The 25,178-nt window shown below is 43.9% G+C and overlaps 1 protein-coding gene across 1 annotated transcript; it reads right to left on the bottom strand.

Moving 5' to 3' along the window:
• Positions 1-9,575: 9,575 nt before the first annotated feature.
• stk17al (serine/threonine kinase 17a like) lies at positions 9,576-21,790 on the bottom strand. The gene is made up of 7 exons (XM_084371826.1): positions 21,476-21,790; positions 17,817-18,029; positions 13,703-13,847; positions 12,763-12,889; positions 12,610-12,658; positions 12,127-12,306; positions 9,576-11,439 (listed from the first exon to the last, which is right to left on the bottom strand). Exons 1-7 carry the CDS (start codon positions 21,586-21,588, stop codon positions 11,148-11,150), a joined length of 1,119 nt encoding a protein of 372 aa, XP_084227952.1. The 5' UTR covers positions 21,589-21,790; the 3' UTR covers positions 9,576-11,147.
• Positions 21,791-25,178: the final 3,388 nt, after the last annotated feature.

The raw sequence follows: 25,178 nt of genomic DNA on the forward strand, positions 1-25,178 counted from the left end.
AACAAAAATAACGTGGAGTATGAAAAGTAAAAGTGCTCATAATACTCATAATTGAGTCCTAAAAACTTACTTTTCTTATTTAAATCATCTCTTGGTTACAAGTGTCCCATAAATATTTGTTTGTAGCTTGAAACAAAGAATAAAGCAAATACAATTTCAGAAAAACACTGGCACAGTCGCTACATGTCTTATAAATAAGATTGCAAAAACTATTTTAAATCCATTTTTAAATAATAAAAATAATAAAAATACCACAGACATTGTAGGTCCAGCAGATTTGGTTGTCAGTGTGTTGTTACACCTCTTGGTGGTGCTGTAGAGCCAGTTATGCACTTGCAGGGGTCCATGAGAAATGAGTGTTGTGTTTTTTGTCCCCTGTTAGAAGTTTGAATAAAAGCACTTATAGTCGTCTGTGACAGATGAATTGTTATTATTTCTTGCCTGAGTGCTGCCGAACTTTGTGCCTGAAATAGGATACCAGGCATTTATTTTGGCAAACTTAAAGGAAATTACCCATAAGGACTTTTACTGCAATGTAAATAAATGTACTGTTATGTATTTTGTGCATAATGGGCCTTTTCTTGAACACGTCACTTATCATTGAGTAATCGTCTGGGTTCCCTCAGTCTAGCCGTCTACAGGCAATTATGTTATAATGAGTCTAAACAGAAGTATCCACTTGTGCCTCCACCCAAGAAAACATTTAGCGTTACACAATATTTAATTATTCATCAATCAGAAGTGATGTAAGAAGTACTCAGATCTTGTACTTAAGTAAAAGTAGCAATACCACAGTGTAGAAATAAACTCGTACATGAAGTCATGGATTGAAAAGTACTGAAAGTAAACATTCTTATCATGCACAAAGGCCCATTTCAATCTGTAGTAACTACTGACAAGTTATTAAAAAAAAGGAGTGTGAAGTGAATATATTTGCCTCTGAAATGTAGTGTAGTAGAAAGTATACTTGAGTATATGTACCACCATTGTTATTCAACCCAATAAAACATTTAACTGTGCTGTATAAGGTTTTTTGAGGCGCCAACATAAAGTTGAAAACAGTGTCTCATCCTCACAGCACCTTGGGAGGCCTCACTATAAAAAGCAGCCGCTCTGAGATGAGGAACATCATGTTCTCCATGCTGTGTATTTTTTCAATGGAGATGGCTGCCATTAGCCACAACAGCCCAGTAAGTAATAATAGAGCTCTTTATTTATCTTGCAATTTTTTTTTTGGTGAAGCTCATTTAATTTGATATTTCCCAGCGTGTCATGTATAACCAGGGGTGAGGGCAAGCTTGCATAAGAGCCCCAGAAATCCTGCTGTGTTTACACTTCCAGGGACTTTTACGCTGCACTTTCAAAGCATGAACCCCGACGAGACCGAGCTTATTATTTTGCTCCTCTTTCTAAGGCAAACAGTAAGTGCACTTTAGTTTGGCAGAAAAGTGTCTCGAGGAATGTTGTGTGTCTTGTAAGGTTATAGTAGATTTTTCTGTGGGATAACAGAGATGCTTTTGCAGCTGCTGTAGTGCTGCGAGTGTTGGTGTCCTCTTGAGCCAGGCACTGAAAAACAACAGTTTGGGATGTTGTATCACCAAGTTAGAAACAGCTACACCAATGCTAACTATTGATCCAGAAATCACTAATGTTTATTTGTAATTATAATGTAGAAAACACCCTTCATACTAATCTAATAATACTGTGAGTCATTAGTCTCGTACTACATGTGTTTAAAGGACCAGTGTGCGGGATTTAGTGGCATCTAGCGGTGAAGCTGCAGATTGCATCAAACAAAATCATCTCACCCTACCCAGAGTGACAGCTTTAAAGGTGCAATATGTAACGCTTGACAGGTAACTGCTGCTAACTTTAGCTACCATTAGCTAGTTAGCTCAGTTAGCCGTGCAGCCATCAATCCAGACTTGAGGTTTGGTGCGACGGGGGAGTGTTGGTGTCTAGCACAGGAGCTTTTGACCAGGAGGGGACGGGGCTAGCTGGTTAGCAAAACACTAAAAACACCAAAGTCCTTCTCGACAGCCAGTGTTTGATTTGTCCATTCAGGCTCACTGTAAAAACATGGCGGTGCAACAAGGAGCCGCTCCCTCTGTAGATATCAAAATCTCACTCTCAGACAATGGAAACACAATTATTAGTTTCAGGTGATCATTAGTTTCATTAGATCCTCATTAATCCTGCACACTGGACCTTTAACGAACCTACAAGGAATCTTTCTTCGCCCTATTTTCGCTGGCATGACTCAAACTTCTCTCACATCTCTGTGGGATGACAGACTGATGAGAAGGATTTTTCCTTTAAGGCACCGTGCACTCTGCAGCTGCAGAATAATATTGATGTTCTTTTCTTCTTCTGTTTTCCGCCCACACACATTTTCGTGCCCAGCGTTAAACTTCCAGACAAACAAATGATGATAATCAAAGACGACCTCACATCACATGCCACCGCACTGTTGCTGTGGAAGAAATTGTGTCTTTTATGCAACACTGCAATGCGTTTGACACAGATTAACAAAGAACAGGGAAAGAACAGATGAAAAGTAATTGATAGAAATAAAAATGAATAAGGTAATTCACAAAAACATGGAAAAACTGATCAAAAATGGGCCCTTTTTTTTGTTTGATTCTCAGTGTAAAGAGCGCTGAGACATCTTATCTTTCCCAGGTCCTGATCTCACTTGACATTCATCTGCAGCCCGGTAAAAATAAGGCCTGTCATGTGGTGAGGACAGGCTGTCCTCACCACAAGTCTGTATCTGACTGACAGAGAGTGTAAAGCTGTTTGTGCAGACTTGACTGACAGGCAGGTCCATTCAGCTAATAGAAGGCCCAGGTGAGTCTGGGACAGCGGAAGCCGCTCTCTACTCAAAGGGCCTGTACCTTTCCACACTACTGGGATTTTATTACCAGGTCTCCAGATAACATTGTTCCTCAAACAGCTTTCCACGACCCGTCTGACCTCCAGCTATTGTTTCCAGGCTCTTTTTTCACACGCTGATTTGGCCGATTACACCAGGAAGCTTCAAGACAATATGAAAATTTGACAGGAGTGACAAAGTTGAGCACACACACTCACACACAAACATGCACACGTCTCCATACCTCTGTGGAAGAGAGTTGCATAACACCAGAAGCCAGCAGAGCAGAAAAAATGAGGAGAAAGAAAGAAAGAAAACAAGTAATCACGTAAAAAAGATGTGACAGTTGACTTTTCGACTAATTAATCGTTCCAGGCTCCAGCAAACCATGGAAAAATAATCCTGGAGGCAACAAGTTCCACTGAAAAGTCACCGAATTCAAGAGAAAGACATGTTTGTTTTTCATTGTGTCAAAATCTTTAACCGCACCCGAAGAACTCATAATACCAACACGTCAACAGGCGGCAGCTCACCCACGCTGCCAACACAGATTAACTTATGCTGCTGCCAGAAAGAGCCTTATTACAGATACAGAGAACAAGTCATCGCAGTCAGACGATCATCACTCACCTGCCTCTGACAGCCGAGCATGTTTTCTAAATTAAAGGAGAGTCATCCACTACAATAAACAAAGCCGCGTTATCGAAATGGCTCAAGGGATGGGAGTGACGGTCTGCTGGTTGACTCATCAGTCTGGTCCAGACTGAAATATCTCATCAGCTATTTGAGGGATTGTCATGAAATTTCGTACATGATGTAACAATTTCCATTTGTCCAACACTTTAGTTTATGACATTCTCGTCAGCCTCAGCTGTAATTTGGTTAAGTGCTTAACCAAGTCTTCACGGCCAAAGTGATGTCACACCGTCTGTGAGTGTTTGCCTGTCCCTGCCCAACCGACATTTATGCAGATGCGGATTGGTGGAGAAAACTGAGAACCTCAAGGAGCTGCTGGTGGCCAAAGTGAGGAGTATAAAAGCTTCAAACGCTTCCCATTCACGACTCTGTGTCACCTCCTGTCTGTGCAATGGTTAGTGTGGAAAGCATGAGTGAAGCTTGAGAAGGTGAACATGGTTACACCTGCTAACATATAAGCATATAAGCATATAACATATAAGCATGCAGCCTCACAGAGCGCTAGCATGGCTGTAGACTCCTGTTCAGTGTTTCAAACTTTTCATCAAAACAGTACATTTACCTATCAAAGATTTTATTATTTAATATCTTTCCAAAATGACCTGATTGTGTCAGGACTGTATCGTTGTTAGTGGTGAAATAGGAGCCATCATGATGCCAAAGAGGAGTTCTGTGTTGATTATTACATTATCTTATAAACAAATATGGACATAGTAATGAATGAAAGAGAGAGAAAAACCTATTAACCTATCCCTGACGTAAAGCACGTGCCTTGATCCTTAAAGTAGGTACTTGCCTGTGTGTGCTCCACATAACTCCCTAATCCGGTACTGTAGTAAACAAGGAGAGCGCTGTGGGTTGAAAATCAAGAGCTCGAAAAGATCCAGACCGCTAGAATCTGTTCCTCGTCAGTCTGAAAACCTGGACTCCCTCCCGAGCTTGTAGCGAGTCAGCGGACACAGTTCACTGTGGGTACTCGGCCGAGTGTGTGTGTGTGTGTATAATCTACAGTTTAAGTACATGTGAGTGGCCATTCGTGTGCACCGCGTCCTGCAAACCCAAACAGAACTGCCAGTGTTTTTGTTTTCTCTCCATGAGCTTACCCACAATGAAATTGAACCTTTTTAGCAGTGTCCCTTATTTTGGTTTGGTTTCTCACACAGCTTTCGAGTTGAAAAGTTCTCCCCGAGCTGAGTGTGCCCATTGTGTGGCTTTGTGAGTATGATGTGTGCCATTAGTGCCCCCATGTCGACGGAGGCTGCAGTCACCGCAGACAGGGGAAAACAGGCGGCAGCATCAGGTCGTGCGGCTCTTTGTTGCGAATGCTTTTGTTGTTCTTTGACCGTTTCCAGGGACAGAATAAATAGCTCTGCTTAACCAAAGGTATTTGCCTCCCTCGCTGCTCTGAATGCACCAGCATGAGAAACATATTGCCAGCGGTTACGAGTGTTTTGCCTTCCCTGGAAATGCTCTCTCTTACTTTCTGTTTTTTTCTTTTGCAGGCATTGTTGGGACACGTGAAAGAAATGTTCTCCATCGTTTGTCCCGGTCAACACCTGGGAGAATTTCAGCCAGGCTTTCTATTTGCCTCGGTTGGTCTTATCTCTATGAAAGACCGCAGCATTTTGGGGATTAAGAGGCAGAATCTCAGGTAAATGTGAGGATTTGTTTCTTGTTTTCATCCTCTTAAGGTCGACTTATACCAGCTACTGATATCCATCAGCGTCAAGAGGCCGTAGTCCCTGAATTTATTGTTGGCTTTACGCGGATCGTTTAAAGATCATAAGTTTGGCATCAAGGTCGACGCTGGAATGTAGCAGGAGGTCAGAGTGTTGAGGATGTCGGCTGAGCAGATTCCTAAAGGGATGAAATATTTCTTTATTATCAGCCATACATCATCATTATCGGCTTATATGGCTACATTTCTAAAGGGCAGAAACAGTTGAAAATAAATGATTAACAGAGTTGGAGAGGGAGGCTGTTGCAGGTTTTCCAAAACCCTAGAGGATAGACGTTTTTTTCTCCGATCCTCTACACACACACACACACACACACACACAGGGTGTTCTCTGACATCAGTGTGCTTCATAACAGCGGTATAATCAGGAACATAAGCGTAAAGGAATTTCCACATTATATAAGGTGCAAGCGGACCTACTTCTGAGAAAGCTGGTGTGCTGAGAGAGATCTAGAGATAGTCCGATTGAGAGAGACAGGAAGAGCGAAAAAACATGACAGCTCGAGGAGACGCAGAGAGGCAACCGAAGCAGATGGAGAGTGAGAAGCCGGGAACACGTCGTTTGTCTAACGAGTGGTGGAAACAGGCCAGTCATGGAGGCAGCAGGTTGGCCTAGAACATAAGAATGGGATAAATACAAAAGGGAACTCCAGCAGTAGGACATCTAATTATATACACGTGTGCTGGTTTGAATACAAAGACAGATCCAGTTCAGGCATCACGAAAGGGTCAAACTATTTGGGACAAAGTGCCACACACAGTTGGAAAAGCAAAACAAGGGTTGAAGTATCACAGAGCACCACGAAGCACCACACCACATGTGCGACAAAAAATACCCAACATGCTTTTAACTGAAAGATGAAGAGAAAGGGGATCATAAAAAACAAGATTATGACTCAACAGCCATGCTAGCAGTGCTGTGAGGCCATGCTTTGCTGTAAATGCTAATACCAGCGTGCTGACGTCTCAAAACGAGCCCACATGACAAGTACCAGCCTCTGAAGCCAGTTTTGCAGAGTAGCCAAAACGTGTATTTACACATGATGCACAGGGACCCAAAGAGACTTTTGCCCCACTGGCTTACCACATTAGTCCACAATAAATCATTTTATCCCTTTTCAAGGTGGGGAAGTTAGCCGGCTCGGCTAGCAGAAGTTTCTATTGGGACATCTGATTTTTTTGGCTTCATGTGGCCTAGAGCAGCTTTTGTAAGAATGAACCGGGTTCCGCCTGATGCTGCATCCAATCCTCATTTTACATCCATGGCTCAGTATGGCTATGCTGATGTTAAAGAACAAAATGTAACTTTCTGGATAAAGATAGCTGATTGTTGAGTTTCATCTTCAGGTCGTCAAATACTGAGACTTTGGGTTTGCAGCAACCCGAGCGACCAAGCCAAAGCATCAGTGATTGATAGTTTGGCATGTTAGCATGCTAAATGATTGAAAATTAGCATCTGGGAATTGTCTGTACCAAATTTTGTGCCGATCCATCCAGTGGATGTTGAGATATGGCGCCAGAGGAAAAGCCAAAGTCATTCATCCTCTGAGCACCGTGGATATCTCTACTATCGGAGTCCAGCACACAGTTGTCAAGATTAAGCAGTTAAAGCCAAAAATGTAAATATATTTCAGTCTGGACCAAAATGGTGGACTGACAGACTGACACTGCCAACTTTAGAGCGATGACGCAGAGACATTTGGAAAGCTGCAAATTCTCTTACGTAATCCATGCAAAATAATCTCTGTGCTGTCTGTTGCTATTGTGTACGTCTATTTTTTGATACTATCTGGCTGCGTGTGGTACTTTATGTAAAATATCTAAAAAAAAAATGTAATTCAGATATTTGACTGTGAGGAAGATAAGTGCTTTACATAAACAAATATTCAATTACAGTCATGAATCCATTTTTGTTGTGCCCGTGGCACATGGATGGAAAAAACACTCAAATTTTCCACCAGCTGTCAAACAATTTTTGGTTATGTAACTGAACGTTTTGACCTATGCAGTGTAGAACGTAGCCTCTCCAGCCTCCCGGGAGGTTAACATTTTGAAATCCCAGTTCTGGATTTTCGCTAACCCCCAGGGATGAATGTGTTATGACTGGAGGTGCTGACAGACTTGTCTTCAGGATGTGCGGCTGGTTAGCGTGTGATGAAACTCCCGTTGAGTGCCCACAGCGAAAAAACATCTCACAGCCCAGCAGATGTCAGACACCAGGTTTTGTAAAGTGCAATCACTATTTGTTTTATTAACGTTAACTGTTTTGCTTTTCGTTGCACAGACTCAAGAGAGATAAATGGACCACACAGAGTCCTGCGCCTCACTGGGTGTTTAAAAGCACTACCTGATAACCCTAGAAAACCATTAAGCACAACCGTAGTTCAAGCCACAAAGATTGTTGAGAGCAGGTTGTCACGGTAAACTTTTTGTCTGCTCGTTGTATTTGTTTGGATCTGCAGAAGTGCTCTCAGATTTTGTGGAGCTCTCGCCGACAGCACAGATTGTCTCCACATCTGTCCTAAATCATCCCCTAATGGTCACCTTAAGTATCAAAGTCACATCAACTGATGCTAAGAGTCCCTCTGAGAAACAACCACTTCATCAAGCACTTCATAACTGGGTATGTTTATGTGTCTCTATGTGCAGGGCGAGTGTAGCGTGAAAACAATGCTACCCCCCACTGAGAAAACAACCCCACAATGAGGCTATAGGAGGGAAGAGAGGCATAAAGGACAAGGTTTGAAAAAAGGACGGAGGCCAGTTATGAACATTTCTGGCATTCCTCAGCAGGATTTTCTTCAGGGGAAGCGGTCGGTCCAGCCAAGTGCCACCGGAGCAGGACCCTGCAGGGAGCCCCGCTTTCTCAAAGCAGAGCTGAACTGGCTCAGTGCCGACCACAAGAGGAAGAGCACATTAAAGCAGGCATTCAGGAGATTGTCAGGGAGGGATATTGTTTAACCTGACACAAGTAAACAAGCACAAGAGTGTGCACGAGAAAGAAAGACAGAGAGAGAAAGAAAATTTACTACAGTGGAAAGCATTACTCTGTTCCTCTTCACAGGATGCTGGCATTTCCTGTTCAGAGCGGCTGCTGGATATTTATGGAAGACGGGCCCAAGAGAGGATTTTTATGCTCTTTATGATACTCTGTTTCTTGAAATAGACATGCTGAGAGGAAAAGCAGATGCTTCGCATGTGATTGGGTCCAAACATAGGTAATCTGTTTTGATATGAGATCTGGTTTTCTTCCGAGTACAACTGCAGGTAATCTATCAGCGTCAGGCAGAGAGGACCACTGAGCTGTATATATAAAATACAAAAATAATATCCAAAGAGTCGTCTCAGTCCGAGGGGTCGCAGGATGATTAACAAGAGAGAGAATAAGAGGGAAAGAAACCCCGAAACCGCCGTTACACGAGACACAAAGGTTTTCTAAAAACTAATCAAATGAAACAATCTGAGCATGGATTTTTCATCTTTGGTTTAATGACTAGGCCGCCGTAGACATAACCTCTGATGAGAGGTTGCAAGTAGACATTGCGTCACTTTAAAGGGTCAATTAGCAAAGCAGTTAAAAACCACTTTCCTAGAGGGTACTCGGTTTTGTTGAAATTGTTAAATGCCAGTGAGTGCAACTGAATTACATACAGCAGCTGAATTCTGCAAGATCAGAGATCCACTGATAATTTACATCCTTCACATTTCATTTTCATGAATTTGGCATCATGTAAAAGGGCAAATTGACTTTTGATTGAAGATATTCAACTGGGAGTTTGCGGTGTCCAATTTGTAAGTGAGAGGGAATGATACGACCACGCAAGCCGGGCTTTGAGCTAAATGCTAACATGCTGACGTTAAGCAGGTAGGCCTGTAATTATGTTATAGTTTGGTTTAGCCTGTTAGCATTTACTTATTAGCACTAAACAAAAAGTACAGCAAAGCCCGTTGGGAATGTCAGTGATGTTGCAGGTATTTAAACCTAATATTGGTTGATTGTGTTTATCTGCTGGTGGCACTAGAGCAAAAGTCAGGGGATCACCTAAAATTGCCACTTGGCAATCGACCCATCAGTTGGTGAGATATTTCAGTCTCAAGCCAGCAGGTAACATAACTAGAAAATGATTTATTGGCACAGATTGTGTAGATGAAAAGCAAACCTGGATTATGTTTCATTTCTGTGTGTGAATCTAGAATCAACTCTTAAATTAAATTAAGATAGAACATTTTTTTTTTATCCCAAGAGAAATTAGAAAAGTCAACTGCTTGGAAAGTGAAGTTACTCTGCCACGTTAGATTTATTTTCCATTGTTGCTCTAGAAAACAATCGCACACAAACAGAAGAGTTTGATACAAAATGCACATGTATTTTTCTTCATTACATTTTGCAACGCATGCCATCAACATTTATTCATTTTAACATAAACGTCCACAGGGACAAGTGCAAACCTGCCTGAAATTCTTGAGCAGAAAAAAAAACAAACCACAGGAATAAGTAAAAGTTAATGTACAAAATAAGACATGATATAATGATGTTAACATTCATACACTATTAAAAAAAAAAACACAACAATCTTTTCAGATTAATCTTAATACTAACTCACAATATACATTTCAGTTCTTATTTTGACAAATTCTTCCCAGTTTCTCTGCTCCCGAGCATCCGAAGGCAAACATCACATATTTATACAAATCTTCAGTTGACCATCGTTGTTCATCTATGACTTGAATTCTTGCTTTCAGCTCCCGCCGTTCCCCCTTTCCGAGACCGATGTTCTCGCAAAATCTGATGAGCACGAAGTCGAGTGGCAACCTCGCAGTTAAGTACAAATAAAAACTTGTGCAACTTGTGCAATAGCAAACCAAAAAAAAATGGACAAAGAAAAATAATATTAACACAGAAGTGAGGTTGAAAAATTGGCACTTTGTGAAAAAAAAAGAAGGTAACGTGACCAAAACAGTGGGTGGTGAAAAATGGTTGTATCTACAGTACATTGTGAGACAGCTGACTGTGCTTGATGAGCCTTTGGTTTCTTATGATAACACGGAAGTCCAATAACAACATAAAAAGTGCTCAAGATTGTCCTAAGAATGCTACTATTTCCATTTTAAACTCAGGCATTGATGTGGCTTTGTACATTTAAGGGGGTGAAGTGGTACAACAAACACACATAAATAAAACACACACAACAGTGGAACAGCTAACGTCTGGCTTCAGCGTATGTGCTGTCCTTTTGCTTTAACTCTTCTGTTAAGAACAACCATCTGTCAAAACCCTTAACTTCTTTCAACACAGCTCATCACAGAAGGTATGTCTGGGTCAGCTGAAGCATAACTTGTTTTGATGAGAGCACTCGGTGAGTGAAGTCATTTCCCAAGGAAGCGGCAGGCTGCCTCTTTTCTGAAACCCAGTTCAAAAGGCTAATTGGGTAAAAAGAGAAACCAGTGTGCGTGCAGGGGTGAATTAGCCACAGTGTTGAGCTAACCCCAGTTCAGTTCTGTCACTTTTAAGGCAGCAGTGCAGTCCTGCGACAAAGTCCTTGTGTATCTTCTCCCACTTCTTTCTCCTCTCGCATTCCTTCCGTGCAATCATAAATCAGCACGGAGTGGCGTGTATTATTCAAACGCACACACACGCACACACAGAGGTATCAAACTACACATAGCCCAGCTCACAGACATCACAGCAGTAGAAGCAGCCAGCAGCAGGCATACAGCATCCATATAGCATGGCCCTGAGTCGGATCAAGACCAACAAGCTGCAGGCTCACTGGCTTTCAGCGTCTGCTCCGTGGAGGTTTGAATTTGATCAATCTCTCTCCATCTGCGAGGCATCGTTCAGCAGATCAGCTCCTGCTGTATCTCAGGCCGTGTGGGAAAGGGCGGCTCGCTGAAGGAGAAGGCATCACGACCCGTCTTCAACTCGCCCTGGCCCGGGCACATGAGGTATGACCCGATCAAGTCCAGCTCGGGTGAGGGAGCTGGGCTCTCGGGCTCCGACTCCGACTGGCTCGTCTCCGGCTCATCCAGAGAGGAGTCCGACCCGGCATGGAGGTGCGGGTGGGAGTGGGGGTGAGGGAGCGAGTTCAGCCAGGGGTGGTTGAGGCTTTCTTCAGCCGTGGCTCTCTTCCTGTACACACAAACACAATAACACTGAGGATGAGTGGAAATTCCCGAAGAGTTTACATAACCGATGGATTGCCTGGATCTTCCGATTTACTCAATCTGTTCTCTCGGAGACGTCGGCCATATTTCTTTTCAACATTTGGTACGGAAAACCACAGAAAAGCACTTTCTTGCTCTCAATTCTTTCCCCTACATCTTTCAGCGATTACTCAGACACTGAGGAATCTTCCACTTTTTCCAACCCTACCAGTTAATCTGCTGCAATTAAACGATACTGACTGGAGATTATGGCTCTGACACATTAAGTATTGAAGCAGAATTAGGGTTAGAGTTTTGTGGTGGTGGTTTTATAGCTTCCCTTAAAAATCCCCCTTGTTTAGCTTTTCTTTTTTTTTTTACATGGTGACACTGTTTGGTGTCAAAACTGTCCTAAAATACTTCTTTTTAAAACCCGGTGAGTTAACCACCACCAGCTGCAACGGAGGAAATAACTTCTCGCTGACGTGACGTCAATCTTGCGACCACATACACTCATTCAGACGTGTGCGGATGTACTTCCGCGCCGGTGTGAACCTGACTCACATCCTTCGCGTGCAAGTCAGCTCAAAGTGATGCTGATGCAAATCTTTTAGTTTTTCGCTGGAATGAGAGCATCTGATCAGATCTAAGTCTTTACTGTAAAGAGCCTCACCTGGGGTTTTTAACCAACATGGACTTGATGAAGTCAACAGCCAGGGAGGAGATCCCCTCGAATGTGTCCTGCGAGTAGTCGATGTTGACTTGGGAGATGTTGAGGAACGTCTCCTGCTTGCCGTCACCCAGGAAGGGCGACTCGCCCGTCAGCATGACGTAGGTCAGGACCCCGATACTCCTGTTAGAGAAAGAGGAACAAAGAGCAAGAGGTTATGAGGAAATCTGTCTTCTCGGATGTTTTACAGAATCTGTGTTGCGACACACTTGGCTGTCTTCCACTGTATCGCTGTAGTCATTAATTAACTGCAAGAAGCAAGAATGATCTTGTGGTCAAAGGTCTAGACTGTCTTTTGCACATTAGGGAGGTGATGTCTCTGTCTTGAATATGTCTTTGTTCCCAGGAGAAAGGCATAGACTAATTGAGTTCTGCATAGCACCCACTAACATGAGTGGAAATGGACTCATTAACCACGGCACTTACCACATGTCTGTCGCAGTGCTAATGGGTTCATAGCTCAGGATCTCGGGTGCTGCAACATAAAAAAACATGGCCCCAATTAGTCATGATAAATGGCACTCCGACTGAGAAGACACAGGTGATTCTGGGTATTCTGGTGCTGAGAGCAGGACTCACCCACATACTCTGGGGTGCCCAGGATCTCCCTGACTTCTGTGATGTTGTCCATACGTCTGGACAAGCCGAAGTCCACAATACGAATATCCCCCAGAGGTTTGGCAATCGTCAGCAAGATGTTCTGGGGCTGGAAAGTACAGACGCTCAGATTAGACACAGGTTCGTTACATAATGACTATTCAAGACGACTGAGGTCATTAATTACATGTCAGTGTGAATGAGTCAAAGCATTTGTGGTAAACGGTCTGAAGAGGATTTGGGTTCTGGTTCATCAGTCAGCATCTAGCTGCTGCTCTGACATCATCCTCTAAGCCTATCAGTTTACACTGTAAACAGGTAGGATGTCTCTGCCAACCACTTTGATGGGTCCAAGGTTTGTGTGCGCCAATACTGTAGCGTACGTCCAACTGCGCTTAATCCTGGGGAAAAGTGGCCTGATGCCAGAGTTGGTTTGAAACTCTAAGATAAACACATGAGGAGAAGGGTCAGGCCTGGGCCAGTACAGCCAAACCTCAGGAGTGGCTGAAGGGTGCATGAGAGTCACCTCTTGGAAACCCTCAACCTCACACTATGTTATTATACACCAAAATATTTTAAAGCATCAGTCTGATGTATTTCAACTGATCATTTAATCTACAACACATGTCGGGTTTTTTTTAGCCGCTTATTCACTTTTTAAAGAATCATAAACATGTGTAATTAGAAACCGGATACTTGGTTAATAGAAAGAAAATCCCAGTGATGACTGTCGTGTCACCTCAGGGCCCCATTGAGAAAATATGATAGTTCAGTAGGGCTCCTTTATCGACTGAATCCTTGTGGGAACAGGGTCGTGACACACTGAATGAGTTGCGGTTGCATAACAGAAATCATACCTCCCCCTCAGTCTAACACTCGAGGGAGTACCCTGCCCTATATTGTCATATTATGTTTCACTTACTTTCAGATCCAGGTGCACCACATTGTTCCGATGCAAGAAGGCCACTCCAGTCAGGATCTGCTTGGCCAGCCGGATCACATCTTTCTCTGTGAAGGCCTCGTCGTTATCGGCAACACATTGGTTGAAGATTTCGCCACCGGCGGCACTGGAAGTAAAGCACAGGAAGGAAAACTGAGAAAACAAAACAAGGATAAGATGAGAAGAAAGAACTGTACATGGATAGCCACCCAGTGGAGTTTAGTTTGGCATACTTTCAGCTATGATTATTCATTTTAACTTGTCATAATAAATTGCGCCCTAAACTGTATAAACACGCCCTTCCTCTCAGTTTGAATCTCATAAGTTGACAATAGCAACTTCCAACCCATCCCATTAACACAATTTCAGTGAACGAACCCAAAGTCATTTCCACTTGAGATTATGTAACGCTCTGTCTCCTCGCTAGTGCACTTTGGTTGGAAGCACAAAGTCCATCCACATGTACACACTGCATGCGAGTTCAGCATGAATCAATATATTATTAGGTACTCAGACTGTGCTTGTACTCCCATTTCCCAGGAATATTAAAGCAGATAAGGAGGGTCATATCAGCTTACAGCAGGTTCTGATAAGGCCTTTTACAGCCTGATGTATAGCAGGCTAACCTAATAAATTAAAATGGGGCAAACAGAAGCAAGTGTAGGACAGCTTAAAGCCTAAAGGTTTTCTTTAAGTAGAAAGGAACGGATCTCTAAAAAAAGTAGTCAGAAGGTGCCAAGTTTGCGCTCTATGAGCCTCAGCCTGCATGGTTTTTTATGCTCGTTCACTCAAAACAACTCAGGTGTGAGTACTTATCCCTCTGTGGAATTTATTAATTAGACAACTCGATGGTGACTTCTCATATTGCTGTTGAAGGAATAAGTCAGATTCCTGTCTGGTCTTGCCGCGCTTGTGTAACAAAGTTAACTGAAGTGGAGACATGGTGGATTTACGTTGGATGCTCCATCAGTCAGATCGATGCCTGAAGCTGACAGTTCACCCAAAAAACTAGAGCCATGTGTGGGGGATTTAGATGGCACACATGCTTTTCATCTTCAGAGGAAAACTTTAGGACAGGGCCCTGGGCACGACTGTTACATAACCAGCACTGCCCAATCCCCTGTTAGCTTCCTAACCCTGCATTCTTTACTGTCCTCAGCTGTGAAAATAGCACCCATGTTTTTCGGGATTTAAGGGATATCCGTCATTGGTCCGTATAATCTTTTCTTTTTTCCCTCCCAGCACAAAATACTTGACCTGCCACCTACCCCGCTTGTTGCAAACATGCTCAATCCCACTTAACAACCCCCCCAAGAGTTTGGACAGCAGTGGAGGCAGACAATGAAACTCAGCACTCAATCTGTTTACACTGATGTGCACATTTATACCAAATGCAAGCAAGTCTGGTGTTAGTGTTTTCATTTGGGAGAGGAAATGAAAGACATATGAGTGCGGTTTGATGGATGCTTTTTCTTTTTTTTAAACTGCAACTGAGAAAAACCAACATACCTCCCTCTCACAATGAACTTGAATCCATCAATTGAACACAGATTTGACCGATTACCGTACCTGACTGAACAATTAAGGGGCTTGACATGGGAAAGTATTTCAATAGCTTCATTAAACTGTCGGCAGAAGGCCTGAGACGATTTAAAGTCTCGATAAAGACCATCTTGTTTAAATTCAACAGACGGCACACATTCTGGCCAAGCACTTAGGAATGATCTGATAGTTCCCTGAAGTCTAAATATTGTCTCTGCGCTTTCCATCCTTCCAAGAGACTTAATGTACATGAGCGTGTAGGAGACATCCTCCCCTGCACAGAGCTGCACGAAAGTACTGCAGCCAACACGAGTGAGGGCAAGGAGAAGCTAAACAACCCACTGAAGACAAGAGCCAAGAACATATGAAACTCTGTCTCTGAATAAGAGGATATCAAGTTGGAAAGAGGCACAAATATTTATCCATTTCAAAGCGCTAAACCAATTTAACCTCCATTTAGTCCTGCAGGAGAAGCTATTAGGTCAAAGCCCTTCTTGGCTGACCACAAAGCTGGGTGCTTATTGACGTCAACTTATCAGCACCGTGTCACCACAAGTGTGACCCGTACTGTTGGCTGAACTCTCTGGACAGGACCTTTACTTCAGTGAAGTCCAATTAAAGCACACTTGTATATATGTCAAAAGCAGGAAATGAAAGAGTATGCTTCCTGGAGGATTTATCACTATGACTGTTTGAGCTACTGTGCACCAAAAAGGTTCAGAGCTCTGAGGTGATGCGCGCTCATTTTTCACCATGTCTTAAACTAGTCATTATGCTAGGGGGTTCTGTGGTACTGACGCACGCTGGAGATACACTTTCAAAGATGATCAGAATTCAACTTCTCGCTTCCATTTCTCCGACATTACCAAGGATGTGGTTGTGGCTACCAGAAGAGTGTGTATGTGCACGGCACTTTATACCAGCACGGGGGTGTGCTAGTTTTGGGAGCCTTGCTTGCTGCTTACATTTAAACCCACAGGAAATGGAAAATGGTTTGCAATTCTTGAAACTCATGCTGAGGTCAGACAGTTTGTAGATGCAGCTTTTGGGGCTCTCGCTGCGAGTGCTCCTGCAGCTTTTTAGGACAGAAGCAAAGTGCAATAAATAATAACAAAAGTACGGTTTGACATTTAAAAACCAAACCCTATAATTACTAAAATGCTGTGCACATGCAGGTTGCTTGATTTTACACTCAAAGACTTGCCAGCACAGTGCAATTTGGCAGCTAAAGAGGAACTGTGGACCAGTGTGGACTGACCTCCTGCTATGTTTTCTCTGCAGGCATGCAGGGGTGAACAGTGGTGCTACTTCCCCTTTCACACTTCAGTCAGAGGTCAAACTCAGCCCCCCCCTCCAGAGAGGCCTTTGTTCTGCAGAGGCATTCCACGTCTGGGATGGGTGACGACTACCGAGGACTGGGCAGGAGAGGGCTTCCTGCCTGAACAGCGAGCAGTTCAGGAACAGGGTCAGGGGAACGTTGTTCCAGCCTAACAGCCCAGTGTTATCTCTCTGTAATGAGGTGAGCAAAGGTAATTTAGATGCTACACGTCCTTTCCAAATCCTCATTAGAGGCCGTCATTAGGGCAGCCCAAGAACACTGGATATGCATCATGTCATTTAACACCCAACCACAACAGAGCAGAGCCAGACAGACGGGATGACTTTGCTGGGTCACTGAACCAGCAGCTGCTGGCCAGTTCACCTGCATGTTGACAGGCAACACACCGTCTAGAGTACTGAGCAAGATGTTCTCACAGTGGTGTCTAACCAACTAATTTGATGGCCTATGTTGTTATTTTCACACAGTGAGAATGGTGCAGGTTTGCCACATTGATCTCTAAAGTGACAGTTCCTGACAGTCATTCAGCATAACAAGAAACTGATGTGTCGCGGCTGCGAAGAGACGAGAAACTAACCACAGAGAGAGAGAATTTCCATATAAGGCTGAGCCCATGCGACAATAGTGGAAGGCTACACATTTCACACGTGTGGGTTTTTTTTTTTTTTTTCTGGGTAGAAGACTTGCAGGCAAACTGCACGCAAAGAACTGACACTTCATGTGAAAACACCAAAGCAGTGATGTTCCCGTCATGCAAAACTGCAAACACAAGATGTAGCGCGATGTGTACGTGTGACTTGATGAGGTTTTCCCAACTCAAAAGTTGCTTATTAGGTAGAAATGAATAAATATGTTAGGGTGTTCCCTGGAAGCCAGTCTGGTCCTCAAATCCCTCAAACATTCTTTTTGAGCAAAACTCTACTCATGGAAAGTTTTTAGTGAGAGATGATTAAAGGGTTTTCATCTCCCTAATGATTGAGGGCCTAATCATTTTATCCCAGTTTTCCTGGCACGGCTCATACACTGTCAAGTGAGGAAAGTTTAAAAGGCCATTTAAAATAGCACCATCGCTGTCTTCTCTTAGAAACGGCGGTGAAAGGGTGTGTGCGTGACACGTGACAGACTCTGTTCGAAACCGACGCTAAATCTTTGTTTCTCAGTGAACTTTTAAAAACCCTTTGTGCTGTTTTTGTAACATCTACAGTATTGTCTTACCACTCCAGAATGAGGATGATTTCGGTGGTGGTTTCGTAGACCTCATGCAGAGCCACCACGAAGGGGTTTGCCTTGGCCAACTCCAACACGGCGATCTCGTTTAAGATGTCCATGCGGCAGTCTGCGCCCTTCCGTCGCTTTCGCAGGAACTTGGCAGCATACTGCTTCCCCGTTGCCTTCTCAATGCACTTCTTCACAACCGCAAACTTTCCCCTGGGAAACAAAGAGGGGGGAGAGAGATTAGTGAGGAGACAGAATAATCACAACCACATTACTGGCTTTTCAAATATATTTGGTCAGAGATGGTTCTGTTCTGTATCCAAGTAGCCAACTGGACCACTGTTTTAAATTTAGGTCATTTGAGCTGCAGCAAATGAAAGGCTGAAATTACTGGACACACAGTAATCGTTACAGTTAAACTGCCATGAGGTGAAACCTAGATTACAGTGCAACGTTTAGAAAAAACCCGCCAACCCAGCCACGAGTGCAAAAGTGTGGGCGAGGTTAAAGAACGGTTCAGAGATAAGAAGTTCAAGTGGCATCATTTGAAAATAAAGCCTACTGCCACTGACCACTGATATGATTAGCTAAGGAGGCGTCACTAGACATTCAGTGGAAATTTCCCCCTTTCTCCACCTCTTCCTCAAGGCCTGCAGGAGAGACTCACAAGAGGGAGATAAGGCTGACAGTTTTGGCAAGAGCTGCTGAATAGTGGGCAGGGACCTGATGATGCTCAAGCCACTTTTTGGGTCAAGAAAAAACAAAGAGATGCGACAGCTGGGTTGCTGGATGTCACCGGGAACACACGAGATTAAAAACAAGATCCGCTTTTACAACCTCATCACTTCCATTCATGCTTCTGCATATACATTGATGGATTCATAGGAGGCGTTAAGGGTCAGCCGTGGGTGCGGGCAGGATGTCCGATGTGTGCAGAATTGCCTCTCTGTGTCAAGGCGACCACAATCACCAGCCGCCCCTCCCAGGCTGATAATGAGGCCTTGTTCACTTCTCTTTCTTCACAGCTGACAGCAGCGGGGACAAATGGATCGTGTTGACACCTCTGCCCAGACCATCGGCCAGAGATTGCGTCTCCTTTTGACAATCGTACAAAAGCTGACCAGTCTGCTAACAAGGCAGCCCCGAGACCTGGACCACCCACCTGACTGCGGCTGGGGGAGGCCAGGCAGGGGGTCACTGCTGTTACAGTCAGGTTGGAGCCTAGACAGCATGCGAGATGTCCAACTAAAATCTCAATGATTTAATGAGCTGCACAATACAGATACGCAGCAGAAGGCTTAGGAAAAGTGACCGCAAGATGTGAATAGATGTGAACTGGGCAGAATCTAAATGAAGTGGCCAAGTCAGAAAGGTCCAGTCAGCATGGTGCCAGTCAGTTTCCCACACAGCGTTACTCCAAGCCCACTGTGCTGCGGACCAAAAACAGCAACTGTTCTGGCCAAAGCAGGGTTCTGTTTTGGCTACCGCCCCGGCTGCTGTGAGGCCTGTTTCTTCTCATTCGCCGTTTCCCAGTCTCGCAGAATGGTGACGACTCATTGTTCGGAGTGAAAAGGCAAAACCCGTCAGAGCCTTTTCATCCTTAATTAGCCAAGTTCAGAGCAGCTCACTGTGGGCTGGGAACTACATATGGAAAGAAAAGGAATGAGCGGTGGCCACGGAAAGGAGCAACAGGAGGTCTTTTCAAAGGCTGTCAACAGGTCAGAGGTTACTAAACACGGCCATCTTCCAGCCGGCTGCGTTCACACTCTGCCATGTTACTAGGCAGATGCACAGAACCTCCTGGTTATTTATAAGATAATTCCTTAATGTGATATTTAACACATTAAGTTGGTTTCTGTTTGTGCTTTGTGCTCTGTTACAGTAGAAATTCTGAGCAATGCTAACGAGTGCTTTCTCAAAGATTCTGCCAAGATCCACAAACACAATTATGCAGATCAAAAGGCTGATTTGCAGGGCTCTCCCCAGTAGAGACTACGTTGTCTAAACTGTCTGAAACTGGTCTGTCACCAATCATGAAACGTTACTCTGACGCACACAACTTCCCCGGCACTGAAGATGGTGCTAATTTGATTGAGAAATTGGTTTCCTGTGGAGTCTGCGTTTCGTCTCCCTCGGCGGGGCACTGACTCATGACTGAAGTGCGATGAGAAATGACAGCTCTCACAGCTCTCATTTGCCTGTTTCACAGACAGACTGACACACACCATGAGTTCCTCTTTCTGCTTTCGAGTTTGGCCACAACACATGTTTTTTGCACAGGTCCGCAGGGGACCATAACTCACGATGCAAAGCTCGGTGATGAGAAGGTTTTGAGGAGAAGGCTAATGAGCCTTATTGTTCCTTCAAACTTCAAAAGAGTTGAAGGAAGCATTTGGTGGAGGAATTTCCTGTCAACATCCCACCTAATGTACGAACTATACAGCTGATCTGTTGGCATGCAGCAGTACGTACATTCCTGCACTTAATGGGATTATGAGACCTGATCTCAGGATGTTGTTTGACTGGACTCATGGGAAGAGAAGGCAAGGAGGATGTAGACTAAAGGTATGAGGGCGTGAGGAGGGAGAGGGGGCATTTAGATACTGTACGTTGCCTCAAGTCAACCCCCCATGGGTCGCGGCTGCTGTCCCAGGATGTCCCAGGGTGTCTGACAGGGAAAGCTGGCTGCTTCCTGCAGACACTCTGCAGAGGAGCAAGCCTGCAGTGAAAATCTGAGTTATAGAGACAGATGCAGAATCAAACAGCTGTCGGGTTTAGTGAAACCAAAGAATGTGTTAATTCAAATGGCTTTTGAGGAAAGTCATTATTGTCTGGTCTGTTGGGGAATCCCCGCACAAACACCACTGGAATGTGCACTTCTGTATCTGGGATACAAAACCCACAGGATGCGTTTGGCTGAAGAGAAGCAGAGAAAAGTGTCTGATGGTAGATGCCATATTTCATGCTACATCTCCTGGAAAAACAGGTAGAGGAATGGAGAGCAGGTCGCAGGTCTATACACACAAATGATCACCAAAAGCCGTGGGAGTTACTTTGTTTCATTATATACTGTTCTCTCATAAGCCTCGCTGCATAGTTCATCACTTTACCTCACACTTGTAATACTGTGACTCTTGCAAATGTGATTGCAAACTAATGAAAAAGTTGACATTTTCACTACTACACACTCTATTAGACCACACTTGTGAGCTTCAACAGCAACAGTAGCACAGGTTGTACGACGCTTTCACCCCTTAGATGGCAGAAACAGTGTGTGCTACAGTGTGTGTGTAGTCCACACACAGAGACAAACTTTCCAGCTCCAGTAACTTCACTTAACTCAACTTTTCACCTAATTCTTAAACGGATAAAGCTGAAAAACTACAGAAAAATCCATCCAAGACGCACAAAAGCGCATTACCATTGCGCGTGCCAAAGCGCGTCTCCATCTGCGCTTCCCCCCACCGGGGCAAGGAATGCAGGATTGGAAATGCTCAATTAACACGCTCCTCATTAGCACGTGCAGAAAACAAATCTAATATGATTATCAGATTTACACAAGATTATCTAGATATCGCTGCAAATTCCATCGCGACAGCGCACGGATAAGTTCTTCATCCATGAGCGCTGGAAAGCAGTCATGCAGCAAACAAACTCACCTGCCCAGCTCTCTGCCGACCAGGTCGTAGTTGGCCGTGAACGGGTCAGCTCTTATCCTCGTGTGGATTTTCGTCACCATTCCGTTTTTGTTCATCGTTGCTGGATTTGGCATTGATGTCGCGCTACAAGTTAAATCAATCTTCTTCAACTAAGACGCACACAGCAGAGACGATTTTTTTTTTTTTTTCTGATCAGCTCAAGTAAAAACTCGCATGATAAAAGCCAACAGCTGTTGTGTCAAACTACCGGGAGGTAATCCAGTCAGCGCGTCCCGGACAAGAGGATGCTGCCCTGCGGGAGCGTGCGGCACAGTCGGTGTGGTAAATTAGTTTGAGCGCTACTACACATTCCTGACAATAAACTCCTCGTCGGTGCCGGCCCCTCTGCGCTGACGCTCAGCTCCCAGAGCCAATGCGTGTGCCGAAGAGGACGGACCCGAGGTGCAGCCAGCTGGCAAGTGGTGCGTTCAAGTGACAGGAGCTTATGGGTGCAGGTACACAAACATAAACATGTACTTTCATCATTAGTTTCAGTTGAAGAGTTCCCATGATGCCTTCTTAAAATAACAAAGCTGTGGTCATAATTAATGAGCAGCCTGCCATCCTAACACATGAAGCAAACACATCAACATGCAGATGGTCAGACTGCTTTACCCCATTATGATTTACAGCAGATTAATAATACGATTTAAAGACATTTGTCAGCCTTAAAGGTGCTATTTGTGAGGAAAAATTGATTTTTGAATCTCGTCAAAAACTGATGCTTTGGGGTGGCAGCCGACCGGTCCTTCAATCCCAAAGCATCAGTTTTTGACAAGTTGGGAAAGAGACACACAAATCTATTTCTCTTACAAATAGCAGCTTTAAATTGATGAAACATCCAGTTTAAAAAGGCAGACAAAGGATTAAAAATGACTAATTAATTAGACACTTAAATGGTTAATTAACCTCATCATTGACTGCACTCGATTTAATCAAGGTGATTAACCCTTTCCCTCCTTACTAATAACGTTGAACCCACCGACCCTGCAGTTTACTCCAACAGAAACACGCTGAGTTCATATTCAGATAAAAACACATGCACACACATGTGCAAACAAATATTTCAGGCATGTTCCGAGTTATTTGTTGGAATGTGTTTACGTTCGTGGTGCGTACTGCCAGTTCTGGGCTCGACTGTGCTACAGGTGAGAAGTTTTCTCACACAACGCCCAGTCATGAATATGAAGCGGCCCTTGGGGTATGAGAGCTTCCTGCAGAGCTTTTCTTATCTGTGCGAGAGTTTGTTTGTCAACCCATTGAACCTGAGAGTCATTAAAGAAGAATTCAAAGCATCCCGTTGGTCGACTCGTCAGCGTGCCTGCCGCAGCCAACGACTCTTAACCTGGAATGGAAAGTCCAGCGATGATCACACACACACAGGTGATCCAGGTGTGATATTAAAACCATAAATAGAAAACTCAAGATGCAAATCAGCCTGTTGCCAGAACAGAAGCCAATCAGGAAAAATGATAGGTATTTATGGCCTGTGGGGAAGGCAAATGTGACGATGAGCTGGGCTCCACGGGAAATGTGTCACCTAAGCTCCAGGGGCTTGCTGTAGCTTAAACTGTGAAACTCTGAAGCTGGTAGAAAGATGAAGGCCTGGACTGACCCCGAGCAAACGAAACAGTGCGCACGCACACAGGAAGCCTCCCTTAGCTGAAAGTCAGATCCAGACAATAAAGGAACTTGTGGTGGTTGCCTACCGCAAAGGAGACCGCATGAGACAGACGTTTGCCTTCCTCAAAAACATTGTCGTGCCCTGCAGCAGTAGGTAAAGAAACCAGACTTCTGTTGTATATCAGTTATTGCCATCTAGGGCTACATTAAACAATTATTTTAATTGCTGATTATGTTTTTAGGTTAATCATTTAAACAATAAGAGATTTATAAGACATATTAAGATAACGATAATTTATTGTTTTAGCACTCTTGCCGTCATTATCTTCCTGAAGAAGGAATGAACTCACACCCGTCTGTATTCCTCATGTTTCCAAATGAGGACACAAGTGTTTGCGCTGCCTTGAGAAAAGGGAAGGGAAGCAGAGAATGGACAGGATGACAGGTCCCTCTGTGCTGGCTTTATAGCCCATGTCTGAGCACATTGCTAGTGGTTGGTCACATGCCCTACATAGCTGTTATCTAGCACACAGAGCAGGATCTGTCCAATCTTACCATACCAAAGCTAATTTTGTTGCCATAAACAGTAACTGATGTAAAAGAGACCTATTGAGAGTGGACATTCCTCAGGCCATACCGAGTCATTAGTGTCCAGCAACGACGTTACATAACCTGCTACGCCTTCTCAAATTATTACCTTAAGTCTAAGTTAGCCCATTCTGAAGCCTTGACCCTCTTTTCTCTGCCAGCCTTCCCATTAAAGCCGGGGGTCAGAGATCAGGAGAGCCACGTTAGTGAGGGAGCTCTACCCGTCCCCAGAGACCTAATGAAAACACATACCAGCGATTTAGCCTGCCAGCCTGCAGTTTAGCTAACATAAATATGAGAAGTTCAGCCGTGACCTGGGGAACGCAAACACTCTCCGAGCCACTGGAACAAATAGTCCTTGTCGTTACTGGGTCAGAAAACACAGCTCTTATTTTTCACAAGGCCTTGACTGTCGAGTGACGTCTGGGTCCTAAAAAACTGTCCAAGATATGGATCTGATTGATGTGAAAGAGGGAGTTTGAGGACTGTAGCTATCATTCTTTTTGCACAGAGATTCCCCAATACTGACGCAATGAAGGCTTTGTTATGTTACACCAAACCAAACAACATAATGCTGCCCCAGTGTGTAACTTTTGGTATGAGGATGTGATGGATTTTAGATTGCATGCAGACATTCCCGAGGCAGCAGAGGTGTGACAGGTGTGGTGCATTACACAACAGCGTCAGTGTCCAGTAAAGTGGTTTTCAAACTATTTTGGCACACCACAGGGCAAGCCAAAACCCCAGGGCACACCTGTAACCGTTTCCCTGCAAAATAACTTCTGTAACAGGTGTTATCAAATCACTCTGTACATGACGTAGCGTGTGAGTTTTTTTTATTGTGTGAAGTTTCGCCTACATTACCTTATCAGATACTTTCAACAAGCGGAGGCGTTTAAGGTTTAAAGTAGGCCAAGTTTATCTCAAGGTGGAATAGCCTTACACTATGTTAACATCTTCTCCGGACAGGATGTTGTCTTGACATCCCTGGTCTAACTGATACCATAAAACAATTAGCTTTTCTTTTTAAATAATTTCTACTTTTGTTTTTGTTTTATTTTTTATTTTTAAGGTGGTGCGCTGGTGTTTAGTTGTGGTTTGCTTTGCACAAGGGAGCGAACCATTTCCCCCCGTTATCTTCCTCCCCACTGGCTGTCAATCAGGGCCTTTGATGTGTCACACTCTAATAATTCCCACCATCTGACAACTATGTTTACGGCGAATTACTGATAAAGGTTCCCCGACAGGATTTGCTGTGCTTTTGCTAGCCATGCACATTCTGCTAATGCATCATATCAAACCTGGCAAACCATTTTGATTTGTGTGAGAAATGTGTTTTCACAATCAAAAATATGCTGTAGAAGGGGAAGCAGGAAGTAGCTCTAGTTTGAGTTTTCTCCTAGCTACTTTGTACATCCTGAAATGGTGGGTCGCACACATAAAACATCATCCA

Source organism: Pagrus pagrus, assembly GCF_965226575.1.
Source record: "Pagrus pagrus genome assembly, chromosome: 13".
Classification (NCBI taxonomy): Eukaryota; Metazoa; Chordata; class Actinopteri; order Spariformes; family Sparidae; genus Pagrus; species Pagrus pagrus.

Bases quoted from the DNA above. Each gene is read 5' to 3' on its own strand.
- stk17al (XM_084371826.1), bottom strand. From the start codon at position 21,588: ATGCCAAATCCAGCAACGATGAACAAAAACGGAATGGTGACGAAAATC. The intron at 18,030-21,475 runs GTGAGTTTGTTT...TTTGTTTCCCAG, and splicing joins GTCGGCAGAGAGCTGGGCAG to GGGAAAGTTTGCGGTTGTGA. The intron at 12,890-13,702 runs GTAAGTGAAACA...TGTACTTTCCAG, and splicing joins TGGTGCACCTGGATCTGAAA to CCCCAGAACATCTTGCTGAC.